At 46.6% G+C, this 18,771-nt stretch overlaps 1 protein-coding gene across 2 annotated transcripts in view; it reads left to right on the forward strand.

Moving 5' to 3' along the window:
• The window catches only part of rgs3a (regulator of G protein signaling 3a), a 325,379-nt gene that overhangs the window by 68,194 nt on the left and 238,414 nt on the right, over positions 1 to 18,771 (forward strand). For both annotated transcript variants that reach the window (XM_038781674.1, XM_038781675.1), the window contains 3 exons: positions 4,429 to 4,479; positions 5,066 to 5,124; positions 7,671 to 7,765. In XM_038781674.1, coding sequence (XP_038637602.1) covers positions 4,429 to 4,479; positions 5,066 to 5,124; positions 7,671 to 7,765 — 205 coding nt within the window. The remainder of the gene's footprint in view (positions 1 to 4,428; positions 4,480 to 5,065; positions 5,125 to 7,670; positions 7,766 to 18,771) is intronic.

Raw genomic sequence — 18,771 nt, forward strand, 5'->3', positions numbered from 1 at the left:
TCATCAGCCACTTCTTGGACCATTCTCCTAAACTGTCTAAATCTTTCTGCAGCCTCCCCACCTCCTCAATACTACCTGCCCCATCACCTATCTTTGTATCATCGGCAAACTTGGCCAGAATGCCCCCAGTTCCGTCATCTAGATCGTTAATATATAAAGAGAACAGCTGTGGCCCCAACACTGAACCCTGCGGGACACCACTTGTCACCGGTTGCCATTCCGAAAAAGAACCTTTTATCCCAACTCTCTGCCTTCTGTCTGACAGCCAATCGTCAATCCATGTTAGTACCTTGCCTCGAATACCATGGGCCCTTATTTTACTCAGCAGTCTCCCGTGAGGCACCTTGTCAAAGGCCTTTTGGAAGTCAAGATAGATAACATCCATTGGCTCTCCTTGGTCTAACCTATTTGTTATCTCTTCAAAGAACTCTAACAGGTTTGTCAGGCACGACCTCCCCTTACTAAATCCATGCTGACTTGTCCTAATCCGACCCTGCACTTCCAAGAATTTAGAAATCTCATCCTTAACGATGGATTCTAGTATTTTGCCAACAACCGAGGTTAGGCTAATTGGCCTATAATTTTCCATCTTTTTTCTTGTTCCCTTCTTGAACAGGGGGGTTACAACAGCAATTTTCCAATCCTCTGGGACTTTGCCTGATTCCAGTGAATTTTGAAAGATCATAACTAACGCCTCCACTATTTCTTCAGCTATCTCCTTTAGAACTCTAGGATGTAGCCCATCTGGGCCCGGAGATTTATCAATTTTCAGACCTTTTAGTTTCTCTAGCACCTTCTCCTTTGTGATGGCAACCATATTCAACTCTGCCCCCTGACTTTCCTGAATTGTTGGGATATTACTCATGTCTTCTACTGTGAAGACGGACGCAAAGTACTTATTAAGTTCCTCAGCTATTTCCTTGTCTCCCATCACTAGATTACCAGCGTCATTTTGGAGCGGCCCAATGTCTGCTTTTGCCTCCCGTTTGTTTTTAATGTATTTAAAGAAACTTTTACTATCATTCCTAATGTTACTGGCTAGCCTACCTTCATATTTGATCCTCTCCTTCCTTATTTCTCTCTTTGTTATCCTCTGTTTGTTTTTGTAGCCTTCCCAATCTTCTGACTTCCCACTACTCTTTGCCACATTATAGGCTCTCTCTTTTGCCTTGATGCATTCCCTGACTTCCTTTGTCAGCCATGGCTGCCTAATCCTCCCTCTGATAACCTTTCTTTTCTTTGGGATGAACCTCTGCACTGTGTCCTCAATTACTCCCAGAAACTCCTGCCATTGCTGTTCTACTGTCTTTCCCACTAGGCTCTGCTTCCAGTCGATTTTCGTCAGTTCCTCCCTCATGCGCCGTAATTACCTTTATTTAACTGTAAAACCTTTGCATCTGATTCTACCTTCCTTCTTTCAAATTGCAGACTGAATTCTACCATATTATGATCACTGCTTCCTAAGTGTTCCCTTACTTTAAGATCTTTTATCAATTCTGGCTCATTACATAACACTAAGTCCAGAATAGCCTGTTCCCTCGTGGGCTCCATCACAAGCTGTTCCAAAAAGCCATCCTGTAAACATTCAATGAATTCCCTTTCTTTGGGTCCACTGGCAACATTATTTACCCAGTCCACCTGCATATTGAAGTCCCCCATGATCACTGTGACCTTGCCTTTCTGACATGCCCTTTCTATTTCGTGGTGCATTTTGTGCCCCTGGTCCTGACCACTGTCATTATGGTTTTTTTTGCCTTTGTGGTTCCTCAACTCTACCCACACAGACTCCACATCGTCTGACCCTATGTCGTTTAGTGCTATTGATTTAATTTCATTTCTAATTAACAAGGCAACCCCGCCCCCTCTACCCACCTCTCTGTCTTTTCGATAGGTTGTAAATCCCTGGATGTTTAACTGCCAGTCCTGAACCCCCTGCAACCATGTCTCTGTGATGCCTACCACATCATACCTGCCAGTCACAATCTGGGCCACAAGCTCATCTACCTTGTTCCGTACACTGCGGGCATTTAAATATAGCACCTTTAATTCCCTATTGACTGTCCCTTTTTGTTTTCTTAGTGTGGTGGACCTTGGTTTACTGAGCCTTTCCATACACTGTGTCATATTTTGTGAGATGGGGACTATCGTAACCTCTCCTGAGCTCTGTATTTTCGTGATTTTTTGTAATCCTAAGCAGCTACGCTTCCCACTGATTCCTTCACCTCTTGGTTCCCTGACTTTCCCTTCCCCCCCAATCTCTAGTTTAAAGTCCTATTGACCACCCTATTTACTCTTTTCGCCAGAACACTGGTCCCAGCTCGGTTCAGGTGGAGACCATCCCAACGGTATAGGTGCCCCCTGTCCCAAAACTGATGCCAGTGTCCCATGAAAAGGAACCCCTCTTTCCCACACCACTCTTTCAGCCACGTGTTAACTTCCCTTATTCTTGCCTCCCTATGCCAATTTGCACGTGGCTCGGGCAGTAATCCGGAGATTATGACCCTTGAGGACCTGTTTTTTAATTTGAATCCTAACTCTTTATAATCTCTAAACAGGTCCTCTTTCCTAGACTTGCCTAAGTTGTTGGTACCGACATGGACCACAACAACTGGATCCTCCCCCTCCCTCTCCAATATCCTTTCAAGCCGGTCAGAGATGTCCCGCACCCTAGCACCGGGCAGGCAACATACCATGCGGGACCCTCTATCCTGCTCACAAAGGATACTATCTATCCCTCTGATAATAGAATCCCCTACAACTACAACCTGCCTATTTACTTCCTCCCCTTGAATGGCCTGCTGAACCATGGTGCCTTGGTCAGCTGACTCATCCTTCCTGCAGCCCTGTTCGCCATCCACACAGGGAGCAAGTGCCTCGTACCTGTTGGACAGGGTCAAGGGCTGAGGCTCCTGAGTTCCTGACTGCTGGTTCCCTTTACCTGCCTGACTTGCAGTCACACCCTGCTGTCCCTGGCCACTGGCAGGATTTAAACTATTTACTCTGACAGGTGTGACTGCCTCCTGAAACAAAGTGTCCAGGTAAGCCTCCCCCTCCCGGATGTGCCTCAGTGTGTGAAGCTCAGACTCCAGCTCATCAACTCTGAGCCGGAGTTCTTCGAGCAGCCAACACTTACTGCAGATGTGGTCGCTGCAGCTCGCAATGGGATCTGCCAGCTCCCACATCAAGCAGCTTAAGCACGTCACCTGACCAGCCATCTCTAATTAATTAATTTGTTTAATTTAAGTTTACGAGTTTTAAATTTGGGGCAGATTGGTTATCAACCAATCAGATCACAGCTTCCCTCTGATGTCACTTTTGAAAAAAAAGTGGAAAACAGGAAGTTACCGGTAGGTCTGAAAACTCACCCAGAGACTGCTCCTCCTCCTCTGAACGGCTCCCGAAACTAGGCCTCGATCCCCGGGTTAAAGTGAGTTTTTATACTCACCCAGAGACTGCTCCTCCTCCTCTGAACGGCTCCCGAAACTAGGCCTCGATCCCCGGGTTAAAGTGAGTTTTTATACTCACTCAGAGACTGCTCCTCCTCCTCTGAACGGCTCCCGAAACTAGGCCTCGATCCCGGGTTAAAGTGAGTTTTTATACTCACCCAGAGACTGCTCCTCCTCCTCTGAACGGCTGAAACTAGGCCAACGGACAGAACTTTTTTTTTGGTTAGAGGAGGAGGATGGGTGGGAGACACTACGTAAGTAGTGTTTCGGGTAAAGCTGTCACTCGAGAACAGCCCCTTCACAAACCACCTTCAACTTACGCTTGATCCCCTCACCCCAAGTCCTATAGAAACATAGAAAATTATAGTAAAGTAAAGTACAGAAAATTGTAGTAAAGAAACAAAGCATTGCTCCAGCGTGAGAGTCAATGGCAGAATAAAGGACAGTCAGCAAAAACATGAAAACAAGATACGAACTGCAGTGGGAAAAAAAGGAGGGACAGAGTTCATGATCTGAAGTTGGTCAACTCAATGTTGAGGCCAGAAAGCTGTAAAGTGCCTAATTGGAGAATGAAGTGCTGTTGCTCAAGCTTGAATTGGACTTCTTTGGGACATTGCAGCAGGTTAAGGACTGGAATATGAGCATGAGAACATGGAGGAGGTCTGTGAATGCTCAGTTACTGAGTACATTCAGAACTTAGATCGATAACTTTTTGAATATTATGGGATATGGGGATAAGGCAGGAAATTAGAGTGATATAAAAGATCAGTTGTGATCTTATTGAGTGGTGGAACAGGCTTCAGTGGCCAGCTCCTGCTCCTATTTCTTACATTGAAGACGAGGAAGCAGTGAAGAATAGCAAAACCACGTCTGCAGCAGCATTGAAGAACTATTGAGCCTGTATATAGGATTAGAAAGGATGATGTGGCCATTAAAATTAACATAGCATTTTACAGTATGATTATTTTTTTGTCCCTAACAGGACAGCTGAAGCTATCAGTTCATCTTCAAGATGGGGAAATTGCTGTTCATGGTAAGTTTGCAAATGTTAAAATTGTCCAGAGAAAAAGTTGTTTATTTTGTGAAATAAAACTTAAAATAGGTTACATTAGAATCTGGGCTACTCAGAAATTAAAAGCTCATTTACACTTATTGAGCGGAACTAGATCATTTACTTGAATATGAATATTGTACCCAGAAAATGCATTTGCTTGAAATAGATTTGGATAGTTTATCTTTTCTCAGTTTGAACAATGTAAAATTTAAAAAACATTGTCTGAGTTGAACATTGCCAAATTATTATTTATCATTGTTAAGGATTATATTGTCACTATTTTTGAAAATGTATTATTGTTTGAAAGTTGATGGGGCAAGATTCTCCGCCAGCGGGATTCTCCATTTTGCAGGCGCCAGAGGGTTTCCCGACAGCGTGGGGCTGCCCCACAATGGGAATCCCCACTGACCGGCCGGCGTAACGGAGAATCCCGCCGGCGGGTCGAGGCAGAAATGTGGCGTGGCGAGGCGGATAATCCAGCCCTATGTATTTAATTCTGTAACACAGAGAGCAACGTCTTTCATATTTCTGAGGGTTAATTATGTTACAATATTTTGCTTTCTAGTTATGGAAGCAAAAGGACTTATGGGCAGAGAATACCGCACTTGTGATTCTTATGCAAAGGTATGCTCTTTGACTTTAAACGTTCCACAATGAAATGTGAAGTCTTCTTAGTAAGAGCTAATCAGAACTAAGTCAGACAATGCTTCTTATTTTAGAGCAGTTAATTGGCCAAGAATCTGTTATGCAGATTATTTTGTATTAATTTTAGTAGATTAGAGAGCTGAAACAATGCAAGTGTGCTCTTTTCTCTCCGTAACTGAAATATCTGTTGTTCAAAATAAGGGTCTCAACAAAACTTAAACCACACATTTGAAAATTAAATTCTTAATTTATTAATTGCATTATATTTTGTGCCTTTTAACTTTCTTGTTTCAGCATTTATGAAAAAAACAGGTTATGATCATTTTGGGTGTGCGTTTTACAACAGACTGACTGAAAGAAAATATTATTTTATGTCATTTGCTTTATTTTAATCCTTTTGTTGTAAATGTGCTCTCCTTTGGCTTCACCATCTCCCAACATTTACACATTATTTTATCCTGTTTGTCTGCATTATTAATAATTTGAAGGTTGTTTAACACACAAAATTTGTTGTGTCAAGTCCATTTTACATATGTAAACCTGGCATGGCAGCATTCAGGTGGGCAAACCATGCTTAAAATGCACCAATCCTTATACTGCTAGAGGCTCCTGTATTGGCATCAAGGGCCTTCGAAATGTTACATTTGCAAATAGGGCGCCTCATGCCTGTTTTAAGCCCCATTTGTCCCATCAGATGCATGCCATTATGGTTGTTATTCTTGGGCACTTGACAGCCAAATCAGCAATCTTTAGAAGAGCTGTTGGAGGCTGACTCCTGATAGGTAAGTTCTTTTTTACCTTATTGCGGAGCCGGTAAGAGAAGGCATGCGTCCTCCTGGATGCACTTGAAGTTTGTGGAATTGTGTTCTCTAGCACTTCTGCACAGTCCAATATTTAGGTCATCAACTCTTTTTACGTGATTGGCGTCTCTGTTGATTCTCTCTGCCTTGTTAAGAATTGGGAAAAATTTAGATTAAAAATGAAATTGGGGCAAAATAAAATAAAACAGGGAGTGGGTAAGAGCAACTGGCTAAAGAGAGTTTGAGTTGTGAATTCGCATATCAGTGAGAAAAGCAAATGGTTACCTATGTAACTAGAGGAAAACAATAGGTTATAGAAAAGGTAACTTCAAAGTGGAGAGATAAGGGCTGGGATTCTCACGGAATCGGCGGGGCAGCCGTACCTGCGCCAAAGAGCGGCGTGAACCACTCCGGTGTCGGGCCACCCAGACGTTGCGGTATCTTCCGCACTTCAGAGGACTAGGCCGGCGCTGGAGGGGGTGGCGCCGCGCCAGCCGGCACCGAAGGGCCTCCGCCGGCCGGCGCGAGTTGACGCATGCGTAGGACCGCCAGTGTGTTCAGGCGCATGCGCAGAAGTGCTGCTGTGTTCCCTGTGCATGCACATGGGGTTTCTTCTCCGCACCGGCCATGGCAGAGCCTTACGCAGGCCGGCGCGGAGGGAAAGAGTACCCGCACGGCACAGGCCCGCCCGCAGATCGGTGGGCCCCGATCGCGGGCCTAGCCACCGTTCAGGCCTCCCCCCCCCCCCCCCCCCCCCCCCTCCCGAGGGCTCCGGTAGAGAATTCGGCAGCCAGCATTGGAGCGGCGGGGCGGGATTCATGCCGCCCCCAGCGATTCTCCCACCCCGCGGGTTGTCGGAGAATCCCGCCCAAGGAAATTGGCACATCTATGCTCAAAGCCGACTCCACACGGTGGATATCATCAAAGGGAAAGAATGATACATCCATAGCACAATGACTGGGGAAAGGAACAGTCACAGCTGCCATCACAGCCACACCCAACTGCAGAAACAGGTCTCCTGAAAAGAAGTAGCAAATTGTGCCTTCGCTGAATCTGAAGACAGTTTTCCCCTAAACTTGGCAAATAACCTGTGCATGGTAATTATCTCCTACATTTAGCTCATAGAATTATATAATGTTGGTTGGGAATAATGGGGTGTCTTAGAGATCAGGGAATATAGGTAGTTGGGCATCAATGGGGTAACTTCATGAAATACTGTGTGTACAGCCATCTGTGTAATTAAGTGTTGTAAGTATTAAGTGTTTCCTTCTTGCCGTGTGTTTTTTTCTTTTAATTTAATAACTTTTGTCAATTGTTCACACAACAATTTGTCTATTTCTCCCTGGTTCACATATTTTTCTCACAGTATACCAAATTGAAAATATACAGCACTAACATTCCAAGTTACCCTTCTGGGTTTTGGGGACTCTTGTATTTAACATCAGCAGTGTTCTCAACAGCCTCCTCACTCCATTCTTTCCCTTATCCTCCACCGGTTCCAGTGACACTGCTAGTTAGGTATCATAATCAATTTAATGATTTTGTATAGCGTTTCAGAATCCAGGACATTTATATGAATCAGAAACAGAAATTCAAGCCTTGTGGCACTCAACTTAGTACTTTTCCTTACCTTGATAGAACTTCAACAGTTACTCAGTGTTTTCAATCTTTTGAGTTCAATTATTTATTTGCAATCCTACATAACTCGTCTTTCTTGCCTTAAAGTTGTCAGTGGTACCTGACTCTGATCGTGGATGCAGACAGAAGACGAAGACTGTGTCAGACTGCAAAAATCCCGTATTTCATGAACATTTCATATTGTAAGTATTTCTCATTATTACCCATGCATTATTATATATGTGTAGTTTACAGCTGTGACACTTGACAAGGTAACTTCATCAAACTTTACAGGTCAGGGAAATCCTATAACAAAGAAACTTGTTTTCAGCTATTTGCACATAAGATTTTTTTTCTTTCATAATAATTTAGCATGTGACTCAGCTATTTCAATTGACTCTTTTTGGCATTATAAGATAATGCGCTGTTTTTTTCCCACCTGCTTTACAAGGTATCCATTTCAGTCTATCATTGTTGGTTGTGAAACGTTAGTGTGCAGCACCTGTCATTATGAACATTGTCATTAAAATTTTTCAGTCCACATTTTTGCGCACAGCTGGAAATAAGCTTGCGTTCTCAGTAACAGGAGTATTCGGTGCATGACATTAAATGTATTATCAATGTCATGACAATGCCTGACAAGTTGTCATTCCCTCACTTCAAGGAAAATTATTCTCTTCAAATGTTGAGGCATTTTTCTCGAGTTGATGTAGATTTAATATTGTCACTTTTATTTTATATGGATTATATTTTCAAAAAAAATTGTCACGTACAAAATATTTCAGCTTTTCAGTGATGCTTGAATTAGGTGTTTTCGCATAGCATGGCCCTGAGTGATTTTGTTGAAAGCTTTCATACATCTGTTACTTTAGAGTTCCATATGCATTTACTCCCACAGAAGGGAATTGTTTTTAGACTTTGGACACAATTTGAGAGAAAAATTTTGAAGTGGCATTTTGGGTGTAATTGGCGGGGTGTTCCTCGATGGCCACTTTGGCGAGATCATGGTCTGCATTTAACGGCTCTTAGTGCCAAAAATTGAGCCCCCGCGAGCTTCTCGCCATTACTGGCTGACTTGCCGTCTGATTCGTCAGATTCGCGCCTCAGCGTCTCGCCTCTAACAAGGGCCAGCTACTTTTAAATGCTCCCTCCCCACTCACTCCCAGTCAACACTCAAGCATGACAGCATGCAGACCTGCTCCTTTCTTTGGGGATGCCAACCGGCCCAGTCTTCTTGATACCATTGAAGCAAGATGGGACATCCTGCATCCCTGAAGAGGTTGGAGGACCAGCAGCAGGGTCACTAATACTGCCTGGGATGCGGTGGTAGTAGCTCTCAGTGCAGGCAGCATGGCAAGGACTACCATCCATTGTCTGAAGATGACCAACAGCCTCCACTGAGCTGTTACACCGATCTCCTGATATCAGTTTTGTCTGCCACCCCATAAACCTCCCGGCCCCCCCTCCCGTCCCATTCCCCTTCCCACCAAATTGCTGGCTGACACCTTGCACCCTCCCCAAATCTGGGCCAGGATTCTCCGAAGTTCCAGTCAAGTGTTGACGCCGGCGTAAACACCGGAGTGGTGTATGCCAGCGTCAACGGGCCTCCCGGCCCAGCAATTCACCGCTGTTCAGGGGGCTAACACAGTGCTGGAGTGCTGCCCGCTGCTCCGGCGCCGAAAGGCGGCCCTGCACGGCCGGCGCGGGTCCGCACATGTGCGCGACGGCAGTCTCGACGCTGTCGCATGCACGCGACAGCCATCTCCGTGCCGGTGCATGGGCGTGGTTGCGGTCTTAGGGCCGGAGCGGAGCAAATGTCGGGGAGAGTACAGCGGAAGGAAGTAGGCCCCCTCCAGATCGCGGCTGGCCGCCCGCCGATCGGAAGCCCTGATCGCCGGAGCGGCCGCGGGTCCGCCCTCCAACTGGGTAGTACCAGGTTTGAACCATGCCGACATGCGGACCTTTGCCCATGGAGAATCGCCGCGGGGGCCTATTTCAGCGACCCCGACCGGCGCCGCGGTGACTGCGCGGGCGCGATTGGCGCCGATTCTCTGGCAACCGGAGAATCGGCATCGGAGCGTCGTGGCGGAAACCTCCCTGCCCCCAGCGATTCTCCACCCCGGCATGGGCTTGGAGAATCCCGGCCCTGATCTTTGTGCTTGTTCCTCAGAATCCCCTGCCACCCACCATCACAACCCCTTCATGTTCAGGTGCATTGCCCACAATTGCCACCTGCTATTGACCCACCTGACCCATCAAGAGAGAAGCCCACAATTCCTGCTCTTTGTCCCGCAGGAGAAGATAGCACATGATAAGCGGGAAAGTGTCAAGATAGGGTGGTGGAAGGGGGAGAGTACCAGAGATTCGAGTCCTCACCGTTATCAGTCGAGGCATAGAGTTTAAGAGCAGGCCCCCTTGCCGTTATTTGTTGAGGCATGGTGTTTAAGAGCAGGGAGGTTATGCTGGAACTATATAAAACGTTGGTTAGGCCACAGATAGAGTTTTGTGTGCAGTTCTGGAATCCACATTGTAGGAGGGATGTGACAGTGAGGTTGGTCTGCACCACAGAGGCCAGGATCACACTGCCTCTTTACCCTGGTAAGGATGCAGAGGAGATTTACCAGGATTTACCAGGATGTTGCCTAAGCTGGAGAGATTTAGTTACGAAGAGAGATTGGATCGACTTGGGTGTTTTCCTTGGAGCAGAGGTGACTGTGGGAGGACATGATTGAGTTGTACAAAATTATGAGGGGCATAGATAGAGTAGACAGGAAGAAACCTTTCCCCTTGGTGGAGGGATACCAAACCAGGGAATGTAGATTTAAGGCAAGGGGCCAGGAGGTTTAGCGGGGGTGCGAGGAAAAACCTTTTTACACAGAGTGTGGTGGGAGTTTGGAATTCGCTGACTGAAAGGGGGTTGGAGGCAGAGACCCTCATAACATTTAAGTTGTATTTAGCTGTGCACTTGTGATCGCAAGGTTATGGGCCAAGTGCTGGAAAATGGGATTAGAATAGTTAGGTGGTTGTTTTTGACCGGTGTAGATGCGATAGACAGAAGGGCCTTTTCTGTGTTGTCGGGCTCTATGACTATCATAGATTATCATAGAATTTACAGTGCAGAAGGAGGCCATTCGGCCCATCGAGTCTGCACCGGCTCTTGGAAAGAGCACCCTAACCAAGGTCAACTCCTTCACACTATCCCCATAACCCAGTAACCCCACCCAACACTAAGGGCAATTTTGGACACTAAGGGCAATTTATCATGGCCAACCCACCTAACCTGCACATCTTTGGACTGTGGGAGGAAACCGGAGCACCCGGAGGAAACCCACACACACGGGGAGGATGTGCAGAGTCCACACAGACAGTGACCCAAGCCGGAATCTAACCTGGCACCCTGGAGCTGTGAAGCAATTGTGCTATCCACAATGCTACCGTGCTGACTATGGAGAACAGGCCCTGAAATCACGGGGTTCGCCCAGGAGAGAGCAGTCCCGACAGTGAGGTTGGCCTGCTCCCCAGAGGTGAGGATCCCACTGCCCCTTCACCCAGATGATTTATCTCAAGTGAGTTCATGTCAGACAAAATGATCCTCCACTCTCACTGACCACTTGTCCATTGCCTCGCAAGACCCGCCCACCCCAACCCCGCGCCCCCAACACCCCTCCCCCTACCTCCCCTCCCAAATCACCATCCAAGACATCACCTCGGAGGAGTGCTCCGAGGAGACTATTATTGAGGCGTTACAGATATCAACCCCACCTTCCACCAGCGTAGAGACACATTCCTCGGTGGGCGACGTTAGTGGAGAGGCTTCTGTGGCACAATTCGGTGAGCACCATACAATTGCTGATGCACATCAGATGGAGACGGGAACAGCAGTCGAGGTCTGCTGGATCCCCGGACTCAGCTCAGGGAGGAGAAAGCTCTGGAGACCAACCCGGGGCGTGTTACTAAGGAAACGACGCCGGTCTCCAGTTCTTCCGAATGACCCCCCCCCCCCCCATCCCCACTGGCACATCTCAAGGGCAGAGGGCCGAACAGATGGTACAGTGATGCCAGTGACACTGGTAAGTTGGCTGGGCCCTCCAGCTCCAGGCCCTCCAGAGGATGTCCAGCAAGGGCATCAAACGCCACGTGCACGGAAAGCAGCTAGCTGCCTCCACTCTAATGTGCGGACACACCTAGGCATAGCACTAGACTGAGGAGCACTGAGTAGATTGAGGAGCACTGAGTGGACATGGGGGGGTGGTCACTTTCTGTAGGTGGGGGAATAGGAATTTTAAATGTCCACAATTAAAACATGTTACACCTAATAGATGTGAAGCCTCTGTCACATTAATCTTCACAGCGGGCCTGTCTGCAGCCCTACCCTTGTTGGCCTCTGCTCCTCCCCCCCCCAATGGGCACAGTGGTCCAAGATCCAGTTCAGAGGATGGGTGTGAGCAAGCTGTTAGCAGAAGAAGAGTAATCAAACTTTGGCATAAACTGAGGAGCACAAAGCGCACCTCACAGTGAGTTATCATCAGAGTTATCATCACTCTCCTGCCTTGTATATTGACCTGCTGACAGTACAGACACAGGCCAGTGATGTTACACAGACCCTTGGAGGATTGAACAGTGTAGTTGGAGCACGGGTTGTGTGGGAAGATCGTAGATTCAGGGTCGTGGAAGGGGGGAAATGGGGGGAACGGGGGATTTGGGGAAGGAATGATTGGGGGGAGGGCAGATTGGGGGGACGAGGGTTTGGGGTTGAGGGGTATTGGGGGAGGGGGGATTGAGGAGAAATAGGGACTGAAGGGGGATGCGGGAGGGGGGTTTGTGGGGGACAGAGCAATGCCGGGGAGGGGGTTAGCTGTCGTGGGAGGGCGTGAGCTGTAGTTCTATGAGAATTGGGCGAGAATGAAGGCCTCCTTGGTCCTCCAGTTATGCCAGACCCTTGCCGCCGCCTGTCCTCCATCACCGGCACCTCCTATGGCTTCTCCCTGGGCTCATCCTCCAGCTTCTGGTCCAGCTCCTGCTCCTCGGGCAAGGCTGTATGTTCGTTCCCCTCCTACACCAAGTGTCCCACTAATGTGCCAGGTTGTTGAGGATACAGCAGACCACTCAAAACGGGAGATCCTTTGGGGGGTGTACTGCAATGCACCAGTAGAGCGGTCCAGGCAGCAAAAACACATGTTGAACAGGCCAATGCACCGCTCAGTGACAGCATGGTTGGCAAGATGGGCCTCGTTATACAGGTCTCTGAGTTAGTCCCTGGTCTCCGCACTGGTGTTATCAGCCAGCATCTCAGCGCCAAGAGCCCCCAAGAGCCAGCAATTCACCCTGGGGTGCCCATTGAAGACACCGGGGATCTCCAATTATCCCAAGGTGTAGTTGTCATTAAATGCTCCCTGGAAGCCTGCACACATGTGTGTGATCCAGAGGTGGAGGTCGCATACGAGCTGTACATTCAGGGAGTGGAACCCCATTGTGTTAATAAAGGGCACTCTCTGATACCCGGTGCAGGGTGCGATACCCTTAGTCCTGGGTTATCCTGGCAATGGCGAAGTATCCTGTGCCTGGGCATCTTGGTGGGCCTGGTCCAGTTCAGACTTGATAAAGTCTGATGCCCGGTACGCAGAGCAACTGTAACCTCGTGGATGCATTTGTGTGTTGCAGCTTGGGAAATGCCACACAAGTCCCTGCTCGAGCCCTGGAATGAATTGGTTGGATAGATGTTCAGGGCTGCAGTGACCTTCATGGGGAGCGGGGGTTCTCCTCCTCCACGGGTTACCACGTCCGCATTGTCTCTTTGTTGAGACGGAGTCTCCTGCGGCACATGCTACCCGTCATCTCCTGCGGCACATGCTACCCGTCATCTCCTCAATGCCTGTACATCGCCAGCGCCCTATCAGGTGCAAATGTTGCTAAAGCAATTGTCGTTGTAAAAATATCACGAAAATAATCCTTGGTACCATGCTTGATAGGGACAAGGACAGAGTGTATTTGGCTAGAGTTCAGTAACAATGGAGGAGCTATTACATTAGGTTTATACTTTAAGCCACCAAAGAATGGGAAGCAGATAAATGAACAAAATTTCAGGCCAATTTCAGAAAAATGCAAGAGCTATAGAGTAGTGATGGTGGGGGACTTCAATTATCCCAATATAGGCAGGCATAGTAATAGTATACAGGACAAAGATAGGGAGGGATTCCTGAAATGCATATAGAGAACTTTCTTAATCATTGTGTTTTAATCCCAATGAGGAAAGAAGCTGTGCTTAATCTAGTTCTGGGGAATAAAGTGGGACAGTGGAAGAACGTTTTGGCAAGAGTGATCTTATCAGATTTAGAATGGTTATGGAAAAGGACAAGGTATAATCAGGAGAAATCATATTTAACTGAAGGAAGGCTGACTTCAATAAGTTGAAAAAGATGTTGATGGATAGGTGAACAGTGGGAGCTTTTCAAAGAGGAGATGTTTTGGGTTCAGAGTACACTTGTATGACAAGGAAAGGAAGAGTATCCAAAGCTAGAGCTCCCTGCATGTCTGATGCCACAGGGGTTATAAAGTAGACAGAAACGAGGCCCATTGTCTGTTTCATAATATAGTAAAGAATCAAGCTGAATGTGCCAAGTACAATGGAGACATAAAAAGGGAGATAAGAGAAGCAAGGAGAGAGTTTGAGAATAGATTCATGACTAACATAAAAGGAAGCTCAAAATAAGATTTTCTAAACATATCAAAACGGTAGGTTTTGTAAAGAAGAGGATGATGCCTGTGGAGAAGCAAAGGAGATACATGATTAGATGGAATAAAAATAGATCACGAGGATTTAACTAACAGATTCAAAATCTTCAGAATAGGAAAGCCTCTCAGCCCAGGTGGGATATATCTCCCACTTTATTGTGGGTGCTTCAAGTGCAGATGGACTGCTGTAGAATGAAGACATCATGATTGATACCAAGATATCAGGCATTGATCTGCATCTTCTGGTTGCGGTACAGCTCACAGTTGAAACGTGGTTCCTGCAAAGTGACATGCATTTTGTCAGGGGCACCCTACACTATGGGGAAGCCCACAATCCTCACAAACCCTTGTGTTTTGGGATATGCTTCTCCCTGATAAGAGAGGAAGAAATGCAATATTGAGCCTCAGTGACTTCTGAATGTGTGGATGGCAAAATGTGGGATTCGCAAGTATTTCTTATTCTAGCCTGGAAGGCCACTATCACCTTCATAGCCACTGGCCATGCTGACCTCTGCCTGCTCTGAGACTGCGGTTGTGTCTGCATCAAATGCCAGATTTCAGTGAGGACTTCCTGAGGAGAGCGGAGAAGCCTGACATGCTCTTTGTTGCTAAGGTTAAGTTTGGGATGGTTTCTACCTGAACACCCGAAGCGGATATGACTTCTTACTGAGGACCCTTCTCCATATTCTTCCCATCCCCTTTTCCAGCAACTAGCATTCCTGTGTGTGACCTCTGCTCCCCCTCTTATGTTATAATTCAAGAAGAATACAGCAACTTCAAGCTGGTCTTGAATGACTTGGTTTATGCAGGAACCTTGAAGGCAAAATAAAGTCTTTTGCACTCCTTGCAATTCCAATCAGACTTAAATAATAATCTTTATTGTCACAAGAAGGCTCACATTAACACTGCAATTAAGTTACCGTGAAAAACCCCTAATAGCCACATTCCGGCACCTGTTCGGGTACACAGAGGGAGAATTCAGAATGTTGAAATTACCTAACAGCAACTTTAGAAACGATCAGACACTTCAAGAACAATATCCAGAGCAGTAGAAGTCAACCGGCAAATAACCTAAAAAATCATAGTCATTATGGCACAGAAGGAGACCATTTGATCCATCAAATCAATGCAGATTCTCTCGAGAAACCTGGTCAGTCCCATTCTCTACTTTACCCTCAGAGACCTATGAGTTAATTTCCCTCAAGTGCCTGTTCAATTTCCTTTTGAAAGCATTGAAGGTCTCCCTCTTCTAGCACTGTTGTGGACTGTGAGTTCCAAGTCATTATAACTGGTTATGTAAACACATTCTTTCTCACATCCCCTCCCCCCGCCACCGTGTCCCTTAGCCCAAGCTTTAAATCTTTTGTCCCCATAGTCGTTGTACCATCAGGAAATGGGTACAGATTTTCTTCGAAGGAAAACAGTCACAGTTCCTTTAACCTAACCTAGCTAAATTCGGATACATTCTGGAAAATCTCCCCTCAAATACTCTTGCATCCTTCCTAAAGTATGGCGACTGCGACTGGTTCAGCATAACGTGTCTGCTTTTATACATGTTAATTCCATTTATGATGCCTAAGATCTGCTAACTGTTCTGTCAATATGTTATGTCACCGTCAAACATTATGCACATGAACCCCAAAGTTATCTGTTCCTTCACACTCTATAGAAGAAAGTCCAGAGTGATTCTCCTACCTGAAGGGGGCTAGCAGGTGTACTCCATGCAGCTCTGCCTGCCTATGTGGAGCCTTGAACTTCTGGTCAGGATTTCGTGCATGCGCACGGCGGCAGCCTTTGGTGGCCGCCCCGCGCAACATAGAGGACTCACGCCACGGAGCGTCCCGAAGATATAGGCCCCCTCGAGATCACGCACGTCCACGGATTGGTGGCCCCCCGATCGCTAGCCTGGTCATCCCTGAGGCCCCCCCCCGAGAAGGATCCCTTCGCCCCCCACCAGTGCGGCTGCGGACTGAGTCCGCAGCCACCGCCCCCTTTTCCGACAGGCAAAACGTGGTTAGAACCACACTGTTGGGAACTCGGCCACTTATCGTCGGAGAATCGCCACAGGGCCTAGTCAATGGCCCCCTACCCACACCGCATAGACTGCACGCGTACAATTCGCGGTGATTCTCTGGGGACTGGAGAATCGCGGGAGCAGCGTTGCGCCGTTTTTATGGCATCAACGCCCATTCTCCGCCCCCGCACCGATCGCGATTTCAGCGGAGGCTCGGAGAATTCCGCCCATAAACTGACTGGCCTGCACTAATTAGGAAAGCGCTTACACCTTTTCTTGAATAAGGTTGTCATGTTGTATCTCAGGAACATTAGAAGATTATGGCAAAATTATAAAATTAGGGAAAGCCTTTCTGCTATCTCCATTCCCACTTCCCTTAGCAACATAGGATGGAAACCATCCTTCCTCTCAATTTTCACCCCATTCATTAATTCTGCCAATTCGACTTTATTAACACACTGATAGAAGATTTATAGGTTCCCTTGGTTGGATTTTACAGAGCATCGTGGTCCCCTGCATTGTGGTCGGACTACAGGCAGCCCCAGGAAAGTCTGCGGTTGGGGTCTCAGCAAGGGTGGCTCGGGGCCAGATCCAAAAAGCAGCTGTAAGGTTATGGTGGTGTTGACCATTGTGAGGTTACCTCTTGTAGGCCCAGGGTCCAGAAAGGAGATACTCCCTTGTCCGACACCAACCTGCGCAGTTAATGCTGCTGGGCTACTTGCATGGCATGGTGCTTTTCCTTCCGGGGGTACAATACCAGCATCAGCAGAATGAGGCCCATAACTGGTCAGGTAGGCAGTGGAAAGGTCACTCGGTGGAATTTATGTAACCTTCCCTGCCTTCAAACCCACCGGCGGGAGAAGATAAAATCCAACTCCTTTTTATGTTAACTGCCATTCTAATCTCATATTCTCTTTTAGTCGGTTTTATTTTCCTCTTCACTTTTGCTATTATAGTATTTGGTCTGGATCCCGCTTCTAGAAATTCACCTGAAATGCATGTTTTCTATCTCCCTCTTCACCCAAAGAGCCCTGTTTGATAAATATTCAGTTTATGGTCCATGTTAATATTTTACAGTTAATGTTTAGTTCTGAGAAGTTTAAAGTTTTACTGTAGAAAATTGAATAAATACAACCAAAGTAGTTTGAAGTCTAAAATATTGAGGCTTTGTTAACTTAAGGGGATACCAGGTAGAAATATAAGATACTAAAACAGATGGTGAACTTACTTGGCTGAAGAGCTGGAGTGATGTCTACACTGCTTGCAAAGAAGCGCAATCCAAAGAGATGTTTTGTATTGGGAGTTAAAGCTAAATTATTTTAAACGCATTCCGTGAGCTCTGAAAGGCTATGTTGCCCTGGAGATAGGTGAAGCTTAAGAAGGTTCTCTCGTTTCAATTTAAGTGAGTGTTCTGCAGCGGGAGAGGAGGCCCCATATCAACAAGGTGCTGCCGTTAGCAGGCTCCAAGCATTTAGGGCTCAGAGAAGCCTTGGGGAGCTGTGAAGGTGGTGGAAGGTCACTGGTTCCATGCCGAAGGCAGTTAAGGCTCAGAGAAATCCCGTAGAGCCAGTTATAGCTCTGTGTAGCCAGGGGCCTGGAGTTTGGAGAAACACAAGGGCAGTGCCAACTTAATGAAGCTAGCAGTCTGCGAAAGAGTTGGAAGTGGGCTGGTAATTAAAGGCAGGGATGTAGCTTTGTGAATCCTATGGAATGCAGTCTTAGGAAGAGAGATTGAATCATCGTGAGGTGAACAATCATTGAGGCAGTCCGATTTGGAGTGACTTCCAGGGCAATTCAGAGGATATCTTTGTAAGTGCGAGGTTGAGATCCAATTTGAGGGTACAGAGTTTTAATGAGGTTTTGTGACACAGTGGTCACTGACATTGGGTTGCTGAGAAATCCATGGGATTTGTCTTAGTTACATCTGCGATTTAATGCGCAGTTGTGTGTTTAACCACATTTTGCCTGTTAATTCTATTTATCTTATGCTAATTCTGAATGTTAGAGTATAAGATATCTATTGTAAATTTGTATTACAAAGTTTATATTGTTTAAAACTGTGGAATATTGTGGCTTTATTCTCCTGTGGGTAACTGAGATTTCAAGCTTTGTTTACTTCCAACAAAAAGTTACTGGTCCCTAACCCGATAATAACACCTGTCTTTCTCTGTTGTTGGTATCTTCCTCACCTGTACCTGAAACATCTCCTTCTTAAAGATTGCCTATTCTTCCATTATACTTTTTCCTGTCAGACTTTGTTTTCATTTTACTCTGGCTAGATCCCTTCTCATGCCATTGACGTTAGCCCTTTTCCAATTTTGAAGTTGTACTTTTGATTGTACCTTGCTTTTCTCTAATTTATGATATTTTGATCATTCTGATCCAAGAATTCATCCACAGACACTTGGTCCACTTGGCCCATGCCATTCTCCTTCACTTGAATATACTTACACCTTACCGGGA

The sequence above is a fragment of the Scyliorhinus canicula genome, chromosome 21 (assembly GCF_902713615.1).
Source record: "Scyliorhinus canicula chromosome 21, sScyCan1.1, whole genome shotgun sequence".
Classification (NCBI taxonomy): domain Eukaryota; kingdom Metazoa; phylum Chordata; class Chondrichthyes; order Carcharhiniformes; family Scyliorhinidae; genus Scyliorhinus; species Scyliorhinus canicula.